At 41.6% G+C, this 22,915-nt stretch overlaps 2 protein-coding genes and 1 non-coding gene across 5 annotated transcripts; 1 reads left to right on the forward strand and 2 right to left on the reverse strand.

Annotated features, from left to right (window-relative positions):
• Positions 1-629: 629 nt before the first annotated feature.
• LOC136355357 (uncharacterized) lies at positions 630-2,602 on the reverse strand. The gene is given in 7 exon segments (XM_066307863.1): positions 630-712; positions 715-764; positions 879-939; positions 942-1,026; positions 1,277-1,512; positions 1,774-1,922; positions 2,328-2,602. Coding segments are annotated over 7 exon segments (939 nt in total).
• A 5,752-nt stretch (positions 2,603-8,354) lies between these two features.
• Positions 8,355-8,461, reverse strand: LOC112937676 (small nucleolar RNA R71). The gene has a single exon (XR_003240339.1). It is a non-coding gene; the product is annotated as a small nucleolar RNA R71 (small nucleolar RNA).
• Positions 8,462-13,396: 4,935 nt separating this feature from the next.
• Positions 13,397-21,985, forward strand: LOC4326410 (ABC transporter B family member 11). 3 transcript variants are annotated; one of them, XR_003242920.2, is made up of 12 exons: positions 13,397-13,800; positions 15,209-15,263; positions 15,473-15,648; positions 16,389-16,610; positions 16,715-16,953; positions 17,456-17,981; positions 18,063-18,336; positions 18,718-19,381; positions 20,103-20,331; positions 20,427-20,693; positions 20,786-21,033; positions 21,127-21,985. XR_003242920.2 is itself a non-coding variant. In XM_015780198.3 (12 exons), exons 1-12 carry the CDS (start codon positions 13,498-13,500, stop codon positions 21,769-21,771), a joined length of 3,864 nt encoding a protein of 1,287 aa, XP_015635684.1. In that variant the 5' UTR covers positions 13,397-13,497; the 3' UTR covers positions 21,772-21,985. The 3 variants fall into 3 exon arrangements, 2 of the variants coding, with proteins under 2 accessions (XP_015635684.1, XP_015635759.1); XM_015780198.3 differs by having other exon boundaries at positions 20,770-21,033; XM_015780273.3 differs by lacking the exon at positions 13,397-13,800 and adding an exon at positions 14,521-14,673 and having other exon boundaries at positions 20,770-21,033.
• The last annotated feature ends 930 nt before the right edge of the window (positions 21,986-22,915 follow it).

The following is a 22,915-nucleotide window of genomic DNA, read 5'->3' on the forward strand; positions in this document are numbered from 1 at the left end:
CACAGGGCTGGTCCTGACTTTTTAGGTGTCGATGCGAAACTAAACATAGAGGCCTTTATCATACTATATAATAATAATCGATAGATACATATACTTTATACATATGAATTATTGTCGTAAATATTTAAATTGCATTTAGAAATAATATTTATATAGAAAACATTGTACATGTTACCTCAAAAAAATTTCTAACATTTCTAGATGCGAAGTCATTGATAATGGTACCAATATTAATTTCATCCAATAATTTCTTCTCAATGCATAAAGCTGCCAAACCATTTGACCTTTTTTTTTGTACAATGAATATCTCAAATAGTTCTTCAATAATTTCAACTTCGAAAAGCTTCTTTCAGTAGATGCCACAGTCACGAGCACAGTAAATAAGATCCGATAAGCAATAGAAATATTAGGGTAACAATTTGCATCTCTGACAAACTCAAATATCTCCATGGCAGACATATGGCTATCTGGCAAAGTCAACTGCATAACACTTAACTCAGAAATTAGATCATTTTAACTCAACATCAGATGAACCCCCTAGAGAGATTATTATTTTTATTATTTTTTTGCAAATTTAGTGCAACTGTCTTTTAGTTCAGCACCATCTAATGACTTCAAGACCGTGGAACTCATAAAATCCCCAATATACTTTTGAATTCTTGAAGTTCTTCAAATCTAGCTTTCAATGAAGTGATTGCCATACCAACCATAAAAAAAAGTAATCAACTTTGAAAGCCCTCTCAGCTTGCAAATTTACTTCATCACTCACAATTGCATCAAACTGTCTCTTTCTGGTTGCATGACACTTTACTGGAAATGATGCATTTACACCCAATTGAGATGCAATATCTTTGGCTTTGATCAAACTAGAAGCAAACCCCTCATTTCTATACTTGTGAAAGTAAGTCATTATGCCTTCTATTTGCTGTAAGGTGGACTTAATGCACAAGATGGTGACTGCAACTTCTTACTCACAGTGTTTACAACAAATAAAATGTCACGCCAAATAATCATACCAAGTATAAACTAAGTACCAACTACCTCAAATAATTTCTTTTGCATCACTCCTATCTTTGGGTTCGATACCATTAGATTCCCTTAACTGTAACAAAACTAATCTTAGCTTATGAGCTTGATATCTAGTTGCTTTAATACTTTTGATTTGACTCTCCCATCGAGTATTGCACAATGGTTTCACTGTTAAACTTGGAACATGTTCAAGCAAAACTTTCCATCTTTTTGTTGAACCGGAAACTAACACATATATCTGTTGCACAATTCCAAAAAATGAAATAGCTTTAGCACAAGATTTAGCCATATCAGAGAGAGTAAGATTAAGACTATGGCAAACACATGGCATATACAAAGCTCTTGGATTAATATCAAGCAATTGTCTTTGCACCCCCTTTTATTTTCCTTTCATGTTAGAGCCATTATCATAGCCTTGACCTCTAATATCATCAATACTAAGACCAAAGGACTTGATGGAATCAACCAATACATTGAAAAGCTCTGAATCAGATGTATCATCCACCTTCAAAAAACCCATAAAATACTCCTCTAATTTTATTTTGCCATAGGACATATTAACACATCGGACCAACAAAGTCATTTGTTCTTGATGACTCACATTTGGGGTGGAATCAATGATAATAGAAAATATTTTGCCTCTATGATAGATTTTGTGATATTAGAAGCCAAGAGAGAAAACCAACTCATTCTGTATTTTGTGACTAAGATAATAATGATAATGTATCTCGTTGTTCTGAATACGTCTAAGATGATCTTGCATCACCAAGTCAAACTCTGCAACCATCTCAGCACTAGCTAAGAAATTGCCATTCTGATCATTGTAAAGTTGCTCATTGGATCCTTTAAAAGCCAAATTATGTTTACTAAGAAATTTGACAATAGCAATTATTCTTATAAAACTTATCGTATACGTTTTTTCTCCTTAGCAATTAATGTTGCAAATCTTTGTCAATTGTTTCATTTTTTTATCAATCTAGCTCTTAATTCATTCCAAGAGGTCATGTTGGTGATATGCTAGATACTAGCTACATGTTCTTTTAGCCTTTCACTGATATGCCTCCAATCTCTAAACCCATCATGAGTAGGTGAACTCTTGCAATTTCTAGAGTTGAAATTCTTACAAGAAAAGCAAAACTCTATCAACATGCTTTGAGTAAACCAAGCATTTTCTATCATGAACCTCCCCGTTGCTCATTTTTCTAGAAAAAAGAGAGTATGAGAAATGTGTTAAGTTGTCATCCAAAGGGAATTCAATATTTTCTTCTCTTATAGACCCTTTCTCCACTAATATATACCTAGCTTTATTGTCAAGTTTGTCCCAATTTCTTCGATCATAAATATCGGTAGTAAAAACTAGTTGTTCATCAACACAAGCAGACTCTGTAGCAGGTGAATTAAATATATTCTCATGATCACTTACATTGGTACCATCCTCATTCATGTTGATTTCTTCTGTAGATATGGGGCCCTTATCTTCAATGATCATGTCACTTGCTTCATCCACAACGACTATAGCCAACTCATCTAGGTTCCTTGTCATGCCCATGTTATCCCTTAAAAATTTGTCCATTGCCCCCATCTGAGATTCTATTAAGTCATCCACCCTTTTCCTTTTTTTCCTTTTCTCTCTACCAAGATGCATACTTTCTTGACGACATGGCCTGATAATTGAAAAAAAGTTAACATTATTATAGTGGTTTAACTCATATAAATTACACTACAAAATTACAAATCTAAATTTAAAATCTTACCAATTAGTTGATCGCAAGCATCCAGATGCACATGACAAGTGAGTCGGAAACACACACTACTGCCTTTGTCACTTTGTCCAACTATCAAAACAACTGAATTAACCTAACATAGGACTATACATCAGTACACGAGCACATGACAAAAAGCTAACACATGATATTAGATATTAACAGATAAAATCACAATGTTACAAAATTTCAATTTTCCATTTGGTGATGGAAAATTAGCAATGATGTATTGATGTATTGGTGTTGCACTTACCTCAACAGAATCCTCCTCATCTAGTACTCGAGGGCAGCCAGCAGCAAGCAAGAAAGACTGCAAGAAGCAGGCAAGCAGCCACTGCAGTGCCAACACATTGTGCCGTACTACAGTTGTGCAGAACAGCGGAAAAGGAAAAACAGCTGCGGAGGTGCGCAGAATTGTGTCGGCGCCAGCGCATCGATGCGTGCCCTGGGATTGCATGCGATTTCGCCGTGAGGAGGAGAGGACGTGGGCAGCAGGCAACAGCAATCTCGCGTGAGTCGCGTCTGTTCTGTTTGCCTTCACTTCCACACATGTTTTATGTTCGCCTTTCGTGCATCGGTTGTTGGGCTAGGCCTGAGGGACGCCTTGGGGGGGGGGGGATTTGGGGGGCCAGAGTGGCCGCACTGCTCACCCCCACCCACCCCCTAGGGCCGGCCTTGCAAACGCGTAAAATATTACCAAAATAGAGGAGAACTAGTGATGCTTGTAATGCATAAATATGTTAGAATAATAATATTCCACTAGTATTAGGTATACTAACCTTTTGCAGAAAATGACAATAAAGTGGAGGAGAATCGACATCAACTCAGACGATAAATCAATCGGACGATGTCTACAATCAGACTTATGTATGAATGGGTCAAGAACTCAGAATTGGCACGATGAATTGGGCCAAAATTCACAAGTCTGCATATGAGAGCAAAAGAGGAGGCTGCCTGTCACGCCTGGAATTTCTATCCAAAATTCCAAACGCTTACATGTGCGTTAAATCCTCGTCCAGGAATCAGCCGAGGCACACAATAACAAATTGATAATAGAGTACTATCAAACAGCTAATTAATATTCGCAAAATAAATAATTATTACAGAGGTGGATAGTTCCTCTCAAAAGAATAAAACTCTACGCAGCGGAAAAAAAACAAAAGACTAAACAACTATGGCGACTCCACTCCACAAGCAACTTGACCCGCACAAAGCATAATCCTCCAGATCATCACCTTCACTGAAGTACTCCTCCTTTGATGAATGAATATTGCAAGAATGAGCATATGACATACTCAACAAGCCACACAGCAAATATGCAAGTGCACAGGATAACAAAGGATGGCATAATACAGCTCAATTGCATAAACAACATTTAATAAACATTTGAGAAAATAGTAAAACAGTTAAGTAATTAAGCAATATTAAATATACACTATACAACACACCCGTATTGCATAGGCCCAACCTTATCTGAACAACCAACCCAGTTGTATAAATCAAACCTCCATACCAAGAATATACCATTCCAAACCAGGAGTCAATTTAATTATCACAAATTATCACCAATAATGAGTAGTGTGAGACTAATCACGAAAAACATTGTTAGACCCACTCATAACCGCGGGCACGGCTATTCGAATAGTTTTACTCTGGCCAGAGATGTACCACTGTACCCACAAGACACGATTCCACACATGTTGCCATGCCCCGAAGTACCACCACGGCACTGCAAAGGGGAAAATCGTGACAATACCCTTCGCACAACACAACTCACCACAGTGCACCATTCCTGGATCATAATCACCCCGTCAAAAACCAGAGGCATGGACTCCCCAGCGACCCCCACGGACTTCTTGCCGCTTCTCAGTCTAGCACCCCGTAATGAACCATGCTATACAAAAGGTAAAGCCGTTGCCCACGCTGGCTTATGGTTGGCACGGTTAATGTTTCACAACAGTAGCTCGCGAACCGGTCCTTAATTGTCATGAGCATGACCTTCAAAACCATGTGCTAACAACCCACCATTAATCATATTTTAATTATCATAACACGATTAACCATCGTGAGCTACCATTAAATATAACCATAATTAATAATGTAGTATGATTCATCCCATTAATGAGCTTATCTTTCTAAGCATGGCTAAGCAATTACATATATAGCATTTAGCTGAACCAAACCAATATATAAGGTTCTAGCTAATCAATTTATTACACATAGGAAAGTAAAGTCATCTTCGGCCATTGATTAATTAGGCAAGGCTCACCACCCGATGACATTCGAAAATAGTGCATAAGTTGAAATAAAATATTAGCTTTAAATGGGTTCAACATGCTCAAAGGGTTGTTTAGGATCTGTGTGACTTGCCTTGAGCTTCTTTAAACGCTTCTGAACCTTCCTCAACGAAAACGCTCTCCTCCGGAACGTCGGAAACAAAAGCAAATAAACAAAATCAACAAAACAGTACAGAAACAAGCATAAACAGTACATGTGGATATTTTTAACATGTAGATCTTGATTTTAGATGAATTTAGCAACTTGAACCACTCGAATCCGAGTTACGATGATGTAGTTATGAATTTCCGAAGTTTAATCGATTTTCATCTAATACAGAAAATTATTACGAATTAAATAAATGATTTATGATGTCACGATGACATCATCGCCGGCCTAGCACTGGACGACGCGGCCACCGGCGATAGAGAGCTCGGTTGGGCTATCCGAGGACACCTACGCGAAGAGGACGACGACGCGAACTCACCGGTGCAAAGAACAACGACGGACGACGACGTACGGCGGCCGGCGACGAGCTCCGACGACGGCACGGCTCGGCCCGACGTCGACGGCAGCGCTCCAGCGGCTTGCGACGGCGGCGAAGGGGCGGCCGAGGTGCTCCTCCTCCGCACGAACCCGACGGCGGCGACGGGGAGCGGCGGCGACGGCTACAGCGGCGGCGCGGCTTGGCTGGAAAGGCGGCGGCTAGGGCTACGCGGCGGCGGCGCTACGGGCAAAGATAGAGCTCGGGACTTGAGGGGAAACGTAGAGGACGACTAGGGGATGCTTTATATAAGCTTGGATTAGAGAGATCGGACTCTAACCGAGAGGAATCGAAGCCGGAAAAATCTAGGGTTAGTTTGGAGAGATAAACTCAAAACGAATTCGATTCGGTTTATCCGGGCAAAATTGATCTCCGAAACTTTAGGGGAAAGGGAGAGGATAAGGAGGAGATGATTTCCCCTCAAGCAATCGGACTCGGAGATGGCCGGTTGTTGCGGAATCGACGAGGAGGCGGCGGGGCTCGGGCACGGCTCGGCCGGCCGGAGGTAGAAGAAGACCCGACATGTGGGCCCCACATGTCGGCGGCTTGAGAGGAGGGGGCGGGGCGGCGGCACGGCCTGGGCCGGTTTGGGCCACAAGGCGCACGCGGCTGAGAGGGGAGTTAGGCCGGAAATGGCCCAACGGCCTAGGGGAGGGTTTTAAAGACTTTCATTTAAAATAATTCGTGAAATGATGTTTCATTTATTAAAAATACTTTCTTTGCTCAAATAATTCCTAGAAAAATCTAGAAAATATATAAACAAGCAAAGTATTTAATGAAATTTTATCTAGCTCAGTTTTATGTCGAAATTTTTCCTAGATTATTAGAGTTTAACTTGTAGGCTTTTAAAATAATTTCTAAAAATGCATTAAAGAATTAATTATTAAATTAGGCGATTTTCAGGGCATGACACTGCCTGCTGAAATTGGGCCAGGTTGGCCCAGCCCATGGTTCGGCCGAACCCCCCGCAGCTCCGTTTGATCCAGGGTTCTCTTGGACGGCTGAGATGGCTCCCCAATGACGGTTGGAGGGTATTACCGACCATTCCAACCGTCACAACCGTCATTGGGAGGCTATAAAAGGAGCTCTCATCCTCACTTCACTCACACACCTCAAGCAAAAGCTCTCTCATTTCTCTCAAGTTTAGTTTAGTAGTATCTAGCTGGTGGAATAGGAATAGAGTAGAAATCAGGAGTCCGGAAGCCTTCGGAAGAGTTCGGGTATAGCTCTACTAGCTTTTCTCTTCTCTTTTGTAAGCTTTGTACTTTTATTAGAATACTCTTCTATATACATTTATGGTATTGAAATACTTTATGAGTATATGAATGCCCATTTTACATTATGGTCATGTTATACTGAATATACGGCTAGCTTATCTGGGAGATGCTTTTATGCGGGTATAATGTTTGCATATGCAATTACTCTATGTCATGACGATGATATTATAGTAGTATATGGTAGTTTAGACGTGGTGTCTAGATTACCGGATATCATTATTTGGGGTTATATATTGCGGACGAAAGGTGGGCCGCTGATGGTGACAGCTCAGTACGGGTATTCCTCCGCGCCGGTATATAATCATAAGTTAATTCCCTGGGGAGGGTATTCCTTCATATTTAGCCCCGGTTGTATCGTCATGACGGGTTGTCGTAAGGAACTCGGCAGTCAGGGGTGGCTTCTCAAAGTACCAGGAGGGCATCGGATAGAGGGTATTAGCTAGTATATCAGTTAACTAGAATGTATGAATACTATGTATATTAGAAGTATAGGAATATATTTTCTTTCTCTTTTCCGTCCACTTAGCTTAGATAATATATAATGAGAATGAGTAGTTAATGCTTGTGTGTCACTCTACCCTTGGGATTATCTTAACCCTTGCCTAGAATATGATTATCACAAGTAATATATAAATTATTAGTCAAGTTCTCTCTACATGATCTTCTCACGGGATAAAATAAATACGATACCCTTGGAATACTCTCGGGTGAAATGCTACAATGGTATATCCGTGCGCTTGCGGATGAACTCTGTAACCATAATATACCATAAGTATTTCTGCGTCATTGTTGGGAACTATATTTCTAGTAATGTCGTTAAGAAATACCAACAAGCATTTCTGGCGCCATTGTCGGGGAAGATTCATAATAGAGATTACCTGAACTAATATTTTTTATTTACCTTTGTATAATCATTTTCCTTTGCAGGCTAACCTTAGTTGTTTTCACTTAGTGCATGATTGGTTTCAACCTGCCGGAAAACTTCAAAGAAAATCCAGAAGCTTTCTTCCGGAGCGTCAGGCCGCGAGTCGCTGCTCCACAGAAAAAACTCTACCAATAGAGAAACCAGCCGTACCAGTGCCACCGACCTTCAAGACTATGGCTAAGAAGACTCTCCGCGAGTTCGCTACTCCCTCTGCTAACAATGTGGCCATTGGGCCGTAGTTCAACATGGGAGACGTGGATTTCAACTTGAAGTCCAGCCTCATCACGATGGCGCAGGCTAGCCCGTTCTGTGGCAAGCCTAATGAGGATGCCAATGCTCATCTGCAACAGTTCCTGGAGATTTATAGCACGTACACTATCAAGGGCATCAGTCCCGACGCCGTCAGGCTGCGGCTGTTTCCGTTCTCCCTCCTCGGGAGAGCAAAGAAGTGGTTCTACGCCAACCGTGCTGCTGTCAATACCTAGGACAAATGCTCTACGGCATTCCTCTCGAAATTTTTCCCGATGGGCAAAACAAATGCCCTTCGTGGAAGGATTTCCAGTTTCCAGCAGACAAGGGACGAGTCTATTCCTGAAGCATGCAAATGGCTGCAGGAGTACGTAGCCGCCTGGCCTCATCATGGGATGGACGACTGGCTGATCCTGTAGAACTTTTATAATGGACTCTCCCAGATGTCCCGCGATCACCTGGACGCGGCAGCTGGAGGAGCTTTCTTCTCTAAAACGGTTCAAGGAGCCGTTGATCTAATAGAGAAGATGGTCTCCAATACGGGTTGGAGCGAGGAATGACTTCAGACCCGTCAGCGAGGCATGCACACCGTTAAGGAGACGAAACTACTAGCTGCCAAGCTAGACCTCCTCATGAAGCGGTTGGACGACCACGAGAAATGGCCACAAGGCACCGTCAAGGCCTTGGACTCACACGTTACGTGTGAGGGTCTGCGGCGGCACGGGTCATCCTGGGAATGACTGCCCGGAAACCCGTGAGAAGGCGATGTACATGGGGGGTACCGTCCACAAGGAGGTCAAGGGTGGAATCAACCACGCCCATATTATCAAGGAGGTAACAACAACAATAACTTTTCTAACCAGCCCTCCTTGAAGGATCTAGTTTTTGCACAAGCTAAAACCACTGATGCGCTAAGCAAAAAACTTGCTGCCACTGACAAGATCCTAGAAAACATAAATGTCAAGTTAGATGGCTTTGCTTCTGCTTTTCAAAATCAGCTGAGCTTCAACAAAATGATAGAAACCCAGCTAGCTCAGTTAGCATCTTTAGTCCCTGCAAATGAAACGGGGAGGATTCCGGGGCAACCCGACTCCTCCGTTGAAAATGTTAAGGCGATCACGATGAGGGGAGGTAAGTCGACTCGTGATCCGCCGTATCCTAACCCTGCAGGAGCTACTGGGATAACCAAAGAAGCGCCATCTAATGACTCGGCTGACAAGGAGGTTCAGCCAGAAAAGACAGTGCCGCAGGAGTACTGTGACACACGGTTGCTGCCGTTTCTCCAACAGATGAGGAAACCGTCAGTGGATGAGCAATTCGCTCGTTTTGTTGAAGTAATCCAGAAGATCCACATCAACATGCCGTGGTTAGACGCTATGCAAGTGCCAGCATACGCCCGTTATCTCAAGGACATACTCAACAACAAGAGACCGCTCCCAACAACGGAGGTGGTCAAGCTGACGGAACAATGCAGCAACGTGATACTCCACAAGTTCCCGGAGAAGAAGAAAGATCCGGGGTGTCCTACGATCACCTGCTCGATCGGGGCACAACTGTTCGACCAGGCCTTGTGCGACCTTGGAGCCAGTGTCAGTGTCATGCCAAAAGACGTCTTCGACAAGCTTAACTTCACGGTGTTGGCACCAACACCAATGCGCCTTCAACAGGCTTATTCATCAGTACGTTACGGGACTTCTTGTATGGTCATGACGGGCTGTCGTAAGGAACTCGGCAGTCAGGGGTGGCTTCTCGAAGTACCAGGAGGGCATCGGATAGAGGGTATTAGCTAGTATATCGGTTAATTAGAATGTATGTATACTATGTATATTAGAAGTATAGGAATATATTTTCTTTCTCTTTTCCGTCCACTTAGCTTAGATAATATATAATGAGAATGAGTAGTTAATGCTTGTGTGTCACTCTACTCTTGGATTATCTTAATCTCTGCCTAGAATATGATTATCACAAGTAATATATAAATTATTAGTCAAGTTCTCTCTCTACATGATCTTCCCACGAGATAAAATAAATATGATACCCTTGAAATACTCTCGGGTGAAATGCTACAATGGTATATCCGTGTGCTTGCGGATGAACTCTGTAACCATAATATACCATAAGTATTTCTGCGTCATTGCTGGGAATTATATTTCTAGTAATATCGTTAAGAAATACCAACAACTGGAGGCTCTCTTAAGGAACCATCCATACAAACAGATATCCATTTTTTTTATTTTTGTTGCCACAAAAAGATTTGATTTTGTTTTCATATTTTAGTAGTCTGCTACAGGGTTGCATGTCACAAGTCATGTAATTTTAGTCGCGTGGAGTATTTATGATTCGAACCGAGGACCTCTCACTCACCGTGTAGCCTCCTCATCATATCCTTTCAACTTCATCCCTCTAAAACTTATAACACATATTTTATACTCTAAATGATATCAAATGGAAAAATTATCAACCATGAACGTGTACTTCGCGTTGAGCTCTAAGCCTTTGAGAAAGAGCATATCTCTATTCGAGCTCATTTGAAAAACTCAAAAATTCATCTTTTTTTATTCAAAATAAAGCTGAGAGTTTGTAATGAATATATGGCCCTCTAAACTATCTCAAATGAAGCAAATGTTTAACTACGAAGTTGTGCCATTGAGAGATACATTGTTCATATAAATTTTGTCATCATCTAACTCAAAATTTCTTTTTTTTCCTATTTTAGTGGTGCTCCGATTTTTAAGGGTGGTTGTTGAAGAGAACCGTCCATGGAAATCGATTTTTATAACCTTCCCTCATAAGAATTGCCCGTAAAAAATATTTTAAGGGTGTTCATTAATAATTCATCCTGTAACAATCATTTTAAGATTTTAAGGGCGGCTCGTTAATAATTCTGCCAACAAATACCTTTTTTCTTTATCCTTTCAAAATGTTTAAACTTTAAAAATTTATAAAAGAAATTAATTTAAGTCCGATTGAGATGAAAAAAAGTCACTACTGGAGAATGCCTCTTCTCTTCCGGCTGGCAACCCCCTATAGTCCCGGATAGCAAACCGGAAGAAGAAATCCGGGACTAAAGATGGTGATCTTTAGTCCTGGTTTCAATACCCGAGAGTAGAGATGCATCTCTACTTCCGGTTGGTAACACCAATTAGGACTAAAGATCGCTATCTTTAGTTCCGGTTGGTGTTACCAATCGGGGGTAGAGATATTTTTTTCTTTTTTTATTTGCTTGTGGACCATTGTTTTTAGCTATTTGCACTTGTTTTTCAGCCGAACTCATCCATGGTTCATCTCCCAACATCCGAAATCATGCACAATCCCAAATCATTCACAACAACAAAATCATCATCCATAATCTCAAATCATTCACAACAACAAAATCATCATCCACAATCTCAAATCATCCACAACAACATATATAGTCAACAAATAATCATCCATAAATTAAGAGGAAAAAAGGAAAAAAAATAAAAACATTGGCCAGCCCTCTGCGTGCGCCCGGCCGCCTGCCGCCGCACTCCTCACCGGCCACGGCTGCCGTGCAGCCCTCCATGCCGGCCACCACCCGCCGTGCCTCCCCGCGTCAGCCGCAAGCCAGCCCGGCTCACTCTGCTGCATGCGTGAGAGGATAGAATAGAGAGAGGAAAGGGAGAGGATAAGAAAAGAGAGGAGGAGGATAAGGGAAGAGGTGGTTGCTAGAGGATAAGTGCGAGGGATTATATACTATACGCTGATTTTTAGTCCAACCGGGAATAAAAAGAGTGGGGGGCGGACACTTTTTCTACCGGGACTAAAAATGATATTTAGTCCCGGTTTACCATAAAATGGCTGTAGGCTTTTCAACTGGGGCTAAAGATGATTTTTAGTCCTGGTTCTTTTTGGAACCGGGACCATTGTGATTTTCAGCCAACCCAACAAAGATCAGTTCTCTCCAGTAGTGAGTTTTCTATAATCTTTATAATATTTACAATATTTTGTTTAATATGCCTGCCATATTTCCTTGATAATACTTCTTTAAATATGATTGTCTACTCATGTCTTGTAGTCTCTATATGAGAGTTGATATGTTATCTAACTAAGATATTTCAAAATTAAATAAAAATTAACTAGGTCATATTTTAAAAATAGTGTAAGAATATAACTTTTATTTACCTCAATCTTAATATGAACTTTCTGAAAATTTGAAAGCTTTAAATTTCTAAAGAACACCTTGTAAAATATACCAAAAATATTTAGGCACTTAAACAATCTCAAATATAAAAAATTTCAACTATACAGTTGTAGATTTCGTCGAGGTCTATAATTTTAGTGTAGAACATATCTCCACCTAAGGTCGTTTGAAGAAAAAACAATATTTTTTTTCTAAAGTAGATATGAGAACTTGTAATGAATATTTAGCCCCTAGAAGATATGAAATGAAAGAACTTTCGGCTATAAAGTTGTAGATCTCTTGACTACATAAAAAAAGTTACGATTTTTTTTTTCATATTTTAATGGTTCTCTCATTTTCAAGTGCGGTACTTTATATAGAACCGCCAGTATAAATTGATTTTTACCCACGGATTTCCTATGAACCCACCTATAAAAATGTATTTACATAAGTGGTTTAAGGCATTGAGGTGACCTCAACCATTTTAGCAGCGTCTTTTCTTTTTCTTTTGGGGCAACAGTGAAAATAAAAGCCTAGCATCGAAAAAATGATTATTGTAATAGTGAAAAATCGTGCATTTACATGGCTACTCTACGTTTCGTTTCAGTTTATATGTTTTAACTTTGGTCAAAATCAAATTGCCTCAAGATTGACTAAGTTTATAGAAAAAAATAGTAATATTTTTAAACCCAAGATAAATTTACTATAAAAATATATTTAATTATTAATTTAATAAAACTAATTTGTTAATGTAAATATTGCTATATTTGTCTATAAATTTAATCAAACTTAAAGCAGTTTGATTTTAAGTCAAAAAAAAAACATCATGTAACTAGGGAGTACGTCGCTACATGAGCATCTATCAAATGTTACCGCTATTGAATAACTGAAATGTTTTATTCCTTTCGCCCCGTTGAGGCGTTGACGTTGTTGGAGCATCACTGTCAGGAGCTCCCGCTCATTTCATTAGTTACCAGGGGGCGCTCGCCAATCAGAGTCGTGATTAACTTTGCTAATCATAATTAAACTGCAGCGCGATGGAGAGAGCGTCGTCGTCTCCATCGGCCGTCTCCCCGTAACCCGCATTTATTAGTAATTTTTTTTGGCTTGGTGCCCAAGCCTGTGACTCACAAACCAAGCAACCAACCGTACTTTCTTTTTTATACACGCTGCCGGCCGCTGCAACGTAATCATATATCGCGTGTAGAGATTCTCCATTCTCTCCACGCGCACATGGCGAACGAATTGACCTGAGAGAGGTGACCGATCTATCGATCAGAGAGCTAGCTATGGCGGCGGCGGCGGCGCGAGAGGCGGCGGACGGCGGCGACATTAATGGGGGTGGAGGAGGAGGAGGAGAGAGGTCGTCGAGCCCCGCGGCGGCGGCGGCGGGGAATAGCGACGTGGGGCGCGTGGCGGTGCGGCGGATGTTCGCGTTCGCCGACGGGGCGGACGCGGCGCTGATGGCGGTGGGGGCGGCGGCGGCGGTGGCGAACGGGATGGCGCAGCCGCTCATGACGTTCATCTTCGGCGACGTCATCAACGCCTTCGGCTCCACCTCCTCGCCGGACGTCCTCGCCAAGGTCACCAAGGTGCGTGCGTGCCTTCTGCGTGCGTTGCTGTTGCTACCCCGGTGTTGCCACCTAACCCATCGATCACCTACTGCCATTGCTGGGTGAAAACGTTACCATTTAAAAAAAAAAGAGAAACTAATATAATAATAATATTTTTTATCAACGGTTACTGTTTCTACAATTTGTTTTTTCCAATTTCTAAAGTTGATACTAAACGGTTGAATTCATAAATATAAAAATTTCATGACTGTTTCCATCTGTTTTTGTAAAAGTAATAAAATGATGATACTGTTTTCAACCATTTAGGGCATGTACAATGGTTGTCAATAGTGGTCTCTTAACGTCGCTAACTAGGAATACTTGTTGATATGGAAGAAAGAGAAAAAGGAGAGACAAAATATCGTTGTCATGCGTAACAACGGCTTAACAATGACTCTTAATCACTATAATATTAAAATATGGTTGCACGAGGATAAAAAAATGGAAAGGATATTAACAAAATGAATATTTTTCTAAGTTAATGATTAGAGCTTTTATCGTCTCAACTGTCATAAAGAAGTCTCTAAATAATCTTTTATTTCTTAAGAGACTATACTCATCTCTACTGAACGTCTCCTTGGAGGTCTCGCGCGATGTGCTCTCTCTTAAAAACTGAGTTCTTTTTAGGCCCAAAACTGGCCTTTCGAGGCCCAAACCGAACGAGCTGCAACTTCTTGGGCCATGGTAGTATTTTGGCCCAAATTTAGAGACCAGAGCAAAACACTCGTCGTCGTCGCCGTCGCGTCCGCCGGAGCATGCTTCGCCCTCGGCGGCGGCGGCGGCTTTCCGCGGCCGCGACAGCGAGTCGGCAGATGCAGCAGGGCTATCTGAGCCAACCACGGGTGGAATGCGGTATTCCCTGATAAACCCACGAATCTGATTACCAGACTAGGTTTTGTTGTTGTTAGTGTAGTTTGCGATCTATTTGAGGGGCGATGATTTCTTTCTAAGTTGGGATATACTGAGGTGAAATAGGCGTTATTCGTGCTTTCAGAATGGGCAGGATTGGGATCAGGTGGTCACTTGGTTGAAATTGCCTTGATAGTTTTCCCTTCATTTCGATTCGATTTGGGTATATGCTAGTAATACTGTAAATCTGTAATAGTAAGCTACGACGGCATGTAGGCGACTTATTCTTGTCAATAATCAGTTCTATTTTCAAAAATGTGTCAGTAATAAGGTTGATAGGATATGAATCAGTAGCCAACAAGACATTCCAATCACAATCATAGTAGTTGTATCGACGAACAGAATCAATCAATCACAATGTATTTTCAGAGTTGCAGCGTATAGGGCAGAGGTGAAATTATCGGTGCTTGTTTTGTCATGTAAATGTTTTTTCAACGTCTTAACCTCTGAATTAAGGTGCTCTTTCTTTTTTTCTCAGGTGATTTTGAATTTTGTCTACCTTGGCATTGGAGCAGGATTTGTTTCAACTCTTCGTAAGTGGCTTTCCAATGCAACGAAATTAGGACATCTTAATATCCACTGTTGGACGGAAACCATCTCTTTTTGGATTACGAATTTGATGAATAATAGGTGTAGTAATGTACTTGTGTTTCTGTATTGATACTACAGTAGTGATGTTCATATCGTTTTAAGGCTACTACTAGAAACAAAATTTCCTGATATATTGGCTATGTTTTGGTAGAGGTATCATGTTGGACAATCACTGGAGAAAGGCAGGCTGCACGAATCAGGGCATTGTATCTCAAGGCAATACTTAGACAGGACATTGCCTTTTTTGACAAGGAAATGAGCACTGGACAAGTGGTTGAGAGGATGTCAGGGGACACATTCCTCATTCAAGATGCCATTGGAGAAAAGGTAGTTTGTTTTATCTAGTGTAAAGAGTGTGCTTTGGATTGAGAGAACACAAATACAACTCCCTTTCTGCAATGCATTGCTAGATACTTACCAGTAAGTGCATCATTAGATGCAACAGATCTCTATGGTTCATATGGAAAATCTTGCTCCAAATGATTCTTTTGTTGCACCCACCCACCCACCTGAACACAAACTCAAAGCCAGCTCTAAAAAATAAGAGGTAACTGAAAAAAGAGGACATGGGGGTTCAAACTCACAGAAAAACAATTTACTTTATTTAAATTTATCTAATTCATTGCATACATGGTTTGAGGTAATAACTCAGTTTAGTAGTCAATGTTAGCTACATGAATACACCCATACATCATACCCCACAGTACAGAAATATGAGTTTGAGCTCCATTCTAATGTATGATATATTTAATTATTTAATCCTTGGCTGTATGCAAGTTTGACAGTTATTGAGTCACACTGTATTCACATGGATCAATATCAATAATGTATGTACCATATTTCTTGTGAAATACCTTTTCATTGAAGTTAGCAGATCATAAATGGAGATTGATTCAATCAATACGAATTGTGGATCTATAACATGGACTCATCCTCAGATTTTGCAAAATATAATGAACTATCGATTTTAAATAATAAATAAATATGTACTCCTTTTTGTATAGTATAAGCATCTAGCAAAATCTAACTAGCACTACATATTCGTTTAACACATCCTTTTTACTTAGAGTGGCAAGTGTATACAACTCCTTTCTACCTTCTTTGGAGGCTTCATTATTGCATTTGTGAGAGGATGGCTCTTGGCACTTGTGCTGCTCTCATGCATTCCTCCAATTGCGGTGGCCGGTGCTTTTGTGTCAAGGTTGATGACAAGAATCTCAACCCGCATGCAAGAAAAGTATGGTGATGCTGGAAACATTGCTGAACAGACTATTGGGGCCATTAGAACCGTGAGTGCTAGCAGTACAGTAGATAATTAATATCTGAGTCAGCTATTTCCTGTTCCTACCAAGTTAATCAGTTTGTTTTTTCTTAATTGGCACATTCTATGAAGGTTGCTTCATTCAATGGCGAGAAGCAAGCTATAAACACATATAACAAATTCATAAGAAAAGCTTATGAATCTACTCTACAAGAAGGTGTTGTTAATGGCCTTGGATTAGGTACCGTAATGGCAATCTTGTTTTGCAGTTATGGTTTGGCAGTTTGGTATGGATCGAAACTGATAGTCAACCGTGGATACAATGGTGGCATAGTTATAAATGTTCTAATGTCTGTCATGATGGGTGCAATGTAAGTTTCATATATTAACCCTGCTCCCATGAATAGTTAAGATAAGATTAAAACTTGTTACAGAATTTACTTGTTAGTGTAGATTATGGGAAGGTGGGTACATGTCAGGTGGTTATTACGAGCATTGTAGGCTTGCATTTACATTTTGTAAGGAGTTTACAGGTAGATGGACCATTTTGTTTCTTGAGTTTACATAACACTATACATGCTAAAATATACACCGGAAAAGAACAGAACATCTGATAAAACTTAAAGGTTAATGAATAATTAGCCATATTTCTCTGTCAATGTACCTCTCTGTGTATCCCATTTGTTGAAATGCAAAATATGTTCTTTACTACTCCCAGGACAACATGGGCCATGACTTACTGAGTTATTACAGCAATCAGAGTTTCCAATAGCAGTGAAACTAGTCATATTAACATGTGAAATAAATTATTTCCATGTCACTGTCATTTTTCAGGTCATCTGGTTCCTGATTTGGCTTATATGTCTTCTGTAGGTCCTTAGGTCAGGCAACACCATCAATAACAGCTTTTGCAGAAGGTCAAGGAGCAGCATATAGAATGTTTAAGACAATCAAAAGACAGCCAGATATTGATGTATGTGATACCAAAGGTATCATATTGGAAGACATCACGGGTGATGTTGAACTGAAGGATGTGTACTTCAGCTATCCTACCAGGCCGGAATATTTGGTATTCAATGGATTCTCCTTGCAAATACCAAGTGGCAGAACAATGGCCCTAGTTGGAGAGAGTGGCAGTGGAAAGTCAACTGTGATCAGCTTGGTGGAGAGATTTTATGATCCACAGTCTGGGGAAGTCTTGATTGATGGAATTGACATTAGAAGAATGAATCTGGGATGGATACGAGGAAAAATCAGTCTTGTTAGCCAAGAACCAGTGTTGTTCTCAAGTACAATCAGGGAAAACATCGCCTATGGGAAGGAGGATCAAACTCTTGAAGAGATCAAGAGAGCAGTAGAGCTTGCAAATGCAGCAAAATTTGTTGATAAGTTGCCAAATGTACAACACAAATTTAAATGCACATAATGTTAATTCTGTTTCTATTGTTGATCAATATCTAATGGTTATGGAACATTGCAGGGTCTTGAGACGATGGTTGGGGAACGTGGAATTCAATTGTCCGGAGGGCAGAAGCAAAGAATAGCAATTGCTAGAGCAATTATAAAAAATCCTAGGATCTTGTTACTTGATGAAGCAACTAGTGCATTGGATATGGAATCTGAGAGGGTAGTTCAAGATGCTTTGAATAGGGTAATGCTTGAAAGGACTACAATTATTGTTGCACATCGCCTAAGTACAGTGAAGAATGCTGACGTGATTTCTGTTCTACAGCAGGGAAAGATGGTTGAACAAGGTATGGCATTTAAAAACTTTCGAAAGAGATTATCTTAAATTTCATATCGATTAGTAACATGTTGTTCCTGCAGACAGTATGAGTACAAACCTAATACCCACTGTGTAGTGCTCATGATACAGGGTACTTTTAAATTCTCAAGTTTTCTACACATTTTAATTGGCTAATTAACACATCTTAACTAGATAAATCAAAGCTGCTTCTGACTACTAATCAACAGATAGACAACAACCTATTTACTTTGGGTATGTGGGTTTTAACCGTCATACTCCCTTAAAGTTATAGGCCCTCTCTTTTTTATTCGACATGATTCAGCACGCTACTTGATCTACAGGTTTAATTTTGACTTGCTGGTTGTTTGTGTTATTCAATTCCGAGTAGGTTCTCATGTAGAACTGATGAAGAAACCTGAAGGTGCTTATGCTCAGCTGATCCAGCTCCAAGGGGCACAGCAGGATGCTGAAATCCATAATGACGACACTGACATGATAATAAGAAGCGATTCAGGCTCTAGGTCTATAAATGTAAAACCAAGAAGCCAAAGCACCTCATTTAGGAGATCAATTACTAAAGGCTCCTCTTTTGGGCATAGTGGCAGGCATCCTATCCCTGCTCCCCTTGACTTTCCAGATCCCATGGAATTCAAGGATGATCTGGGCATGGAGGAGACTACAGACAAAGTGCCTCGTGGCCAGAAGAAAGCTTCAATCAGTCGACTGTTCTATCTGAACAAACCAGAAGCTTTTGTTCTTGTACTTGGTTCTGTAACCGCGGCAATGCATGGACTCATGTTTCCAATATTTGGCATACTGATCTCAAGTGCAATAAAGATGTTTTATGAGCCACCATCAGAACTCCTGAAGGACTCCAGGTTCTGGGCAAGCATGTTTGTTGTGGTGGGAGCTTCTGCATTTGTTCTGATTCCAACCGAGTACTTCCTGTTTGGATTAGCAGGTGGAAAGCTTGTGGAGCGTATACGTTCACTGACATTCCGAAGTGTCATGCACCAGGAAATCAACTGGTTTGACAAACCTGAACACTCTAGGTGTGTACACAGTCTTTCTCTCATCATATTATTCTGCCTTTTGTCCTATGATTTATTCTATCAAAATTCCATGTTCCAGTACTTACACCAATGTCATGGTGAATACTCTCTAGTCTACTCAAAACAACTGAATAGCAAAGAATTTAAAAATATTGAACAAAAGTTTTGGCATGTAATATAATCCCTACTAATCTTTCACAGTCCTTTGTTTCTCATCTTCCCATTTGAAAAGTTCAACACCTATGAAATCATAATTTATGACTTTCCCTGAAACAACGTTAATTTTCCACTGGTTATGTGGTGCAAAAAGAGTGTTTCATAAACAAAGGCACATTGGAAAAAAGAGACAAGTGCATTTTGATGAACAGTATATACTAGGTAGCATTATCCCCCCAAAATGACCAGTACTATATTAATTCAGGTGGATATTTAGAATGGTTTTCATGCATGCACACACAGGTGCATCATCACATTCACCAAATGTGCCTCCAGATTGATGCAAACATTCAGATTTCATACTAACCATCCCATCTTCTATTCCTTGGAATAATATCCTTGCATAAATCTCAAAGTGCTTTGGATGGTTAAGATAGTACACGTACTATACATATGGTTTTAGATTTTCCAGATCTATACATTAAAAAGTTAAGAATTGTGCTCATCAGCTAGCACTATTTTTCTACTGTTGTCCTTACGCCATAAGTCTCAACATTTGTTGTAGTGGATCGATTGGTGCAAGGCTGTCTGTTGATGCTCTGAATGTGAAGCGCCTTGTTGGAGACAATTTGGCACTTAATGTCCAGACTGTATCAACTGTCATATCAGGTTTTACAATAGCAATGGTGGCAAACTGGAAGCTGGCATTGATTATAACAGTGGTAGTTCCTTTGGTTGGTTTCCAAGCCTATGCTCAAATGAAGTTTTTGAAAGGTTTCAACAAAAACGCAAAGGTACATACAATGGATTAATCATGAGCATTGTGCTACCCTTACAGATGCTTTCTCATGCAACACGTTGTTTGATGTTATTCTTTGTTGTAATGCAGCTGAAGTATGAAGAAGCAAGTCAAGTAGCAACTGATGCAGTTGGAGGCATCAGAACTGTGGCATCATTTTGTGCTGAGCAGAAAGTGATAGAAGCATATGAGAAAAAATGTGAATCTCCAGTAAGGCAAGGAATAAGGGAAGGTGTAGTTGGTGGCTTGGGTTTTGGCTTCTCCTTCCTTGTGTTCTACTTTACTTATGCTCTCTGCTTCTATGTTGGAGCAAAGTTTGTTCACCAAGGAGTGGCAACGTTTCCTGAAGTGTTTAGGGTGCGTAAATTTTCTTATCCATTTTACATAGCATTGACATTTTGATATTTTAGTCAACTTATCCAGTGGCTGTCAGGTCTTCTTTGTTTTAGTTTTGGCTACCAGTGGAATCTCACGAACAAGTGCAATAGGCGCAGACAGCACCAAGGCTAATGAATCAGCTGTTTCTATCTTCGAAATCCTTGACCGGAAATCCAAGATTGATTCCAGCAGCGAGGAGGGTGTGGTCATTGCAAGTGTGAGGGGTGACATTGAGTTCCATAATGTGTGCTTCAATTACCCCCTACGCCCAAATATTCAAATATTTAAAGATCTCTCCTTGTGCATTCCCTCTGGAAAGGTTGCTTTCTATCTGAACTAAGTGAACATATTTAGTATCATTAACACATTGCTAGCTTGTGTTGATCTTAATTACATTACATTATGGTTTCAGACTGTTGCACTGGTTGGAGAGAGCGGAAGCGGGAAGTCCACGGCGATTGCGCTGCTTGAAAGGTTCTACGACCCGGATACCGGCAAGATCCTTCTTGATGGGGTGGATCTCAAGACATTCAAGGTCAGCTGGCTTCGTATTCAGATCGGGCTCGTGGCACAAGAACCGGTATTGTTCAATGACACCATCCACGCCAACATAGCTTATGGGAAGCAAGAACAGGCATCTCAGGAGGAGATCATGGCCGCTGCCGAAGCAGCAAACGCGCACCAGTTCATCTCGGCTCTGCCTGACGGGTACAGCACCGTCGTCGGCGAGAGAGGGATCCAACTGTCAGGCGGGCAGAAGCAGCGCGTCGCCATCGCGAGGGCCATCATGAAGGACCCCAAGGTGCTCCTGCTCGACGAGGCGACGAGCGCGCTGGACGCAGAGTCGGAGCGCGTGGTGCAGGAGGCGCTGGACCGGGTGATGGTGGGGAGGACGACCGTGGTGGTGGCGCATCGGCTGTCGACGATAAAAGGCGCGGACATCATCGGCGTCCTCAAGAACGGGGCGATAGTGGAAAAAGGGGGGCATGATGAACTGATGCGGATAAAGGATGGAACCTATGCTTCGCTTGTCGAGCTTAGTTCAAGTTCAAGGTAAATCTTCTGAAAGCCTGAACATTATCACCTCTAATAGTATGAAAATACTGACTTCTCCTGAATAGAGTTTGTCCGCTGGTACTGAAAATGGTCATATATATGTAAGTTTATAGTAGGAAAAGCAAAGCTATGCATTCTATATTTAGTTGGATGACATGCACTGTTTTTCTCTAACTAATTAAATTTCGTTGTATATATATACCGGCAATTCAGCATATGTGCATCAGTGGATGGTTTTGGATGTTATTTGATATTCACCCGGATAATATACCACAGCAAGCAACAAAAACGACGAGTTCTTGCTCAATCAATTTACCAGTGCTTTATTTACAAGTAACAGTCCAGGTATTACAATCCGCAAGCAGTTTAATTACACGGAAGGGGAACTGATAAGAGTATTGTCCCGATCGATCATCTTCCAACCCTTTGGATGCTTGATGACGACACCAAACGGCACGTCATCAAAGCAACACAAAGGCTGGGGATCCAACTGTATCTCGTCGTCGTTGTCCAAGGAGACGAGGCAGGTCGGGAGCATGGCGGTGCGGTGGCGCAGCTCGGCGAAGAAGAAGCGCGGAGCAGCCTGATCATCGGCGCCGGCGGCGGCCCTGGCGAAGAAGTTGACGTGGTAGTAGAAGGCGTCCCAGCAGTCCATGAAGTCGCTCGCCGTGGCGGTGGCGGTGGCGGCGACGAGCTCGTACTTGACCTCGTTGGCGGCGTCGCCGTTGTAGTGCTGCAGCGCGCACTCCGCGAGGGACTCCGCCTGCTGCAGCACCACCAGCGGGTCCGGGCGATTCTCCGGCTCATCTGGCTGCTCCTCATCCATGGCGTCGGCGTCGTCGTCCAAGTAGAAGTAGTCCCCGACGTTGGCGCTCGTGATGGTGTAGCTGTACGCGCCGCCGGCGCTCGTGAAGGTGCAGCTGTTCGTGGTGTGATCGGCATGGTCGTCGTGGTAGGCGGGAGACGTGGGCGGCGGCGGCGACTGTGCCGGAGAGTAAGGCGGCGACAGTGGCGGAGGACAATAAGGCTCCTCATCCTCGAGGTCGTGGCTCCTGTCGTCCGCTTCTTCGAACGGCACGTAGTACCTCACCGGCGGTAGCAGCGGCATGACGGCGGCGGGCAGTCGATCGACGATGAGAGTGAGA

Source organism: Oryza sativa, chromosome 1 (assembly GCF_034140825.1).
Source record: "Oryza sativa Japonica Group chromosome 1, ASM3414082v1".
Taxonomy (NCBI): Eukaryota; Viridiplantae; Streptophyta; class Magnoliopsida; order Poales; family Poaceae; genus Oryza; species Oryza sativa.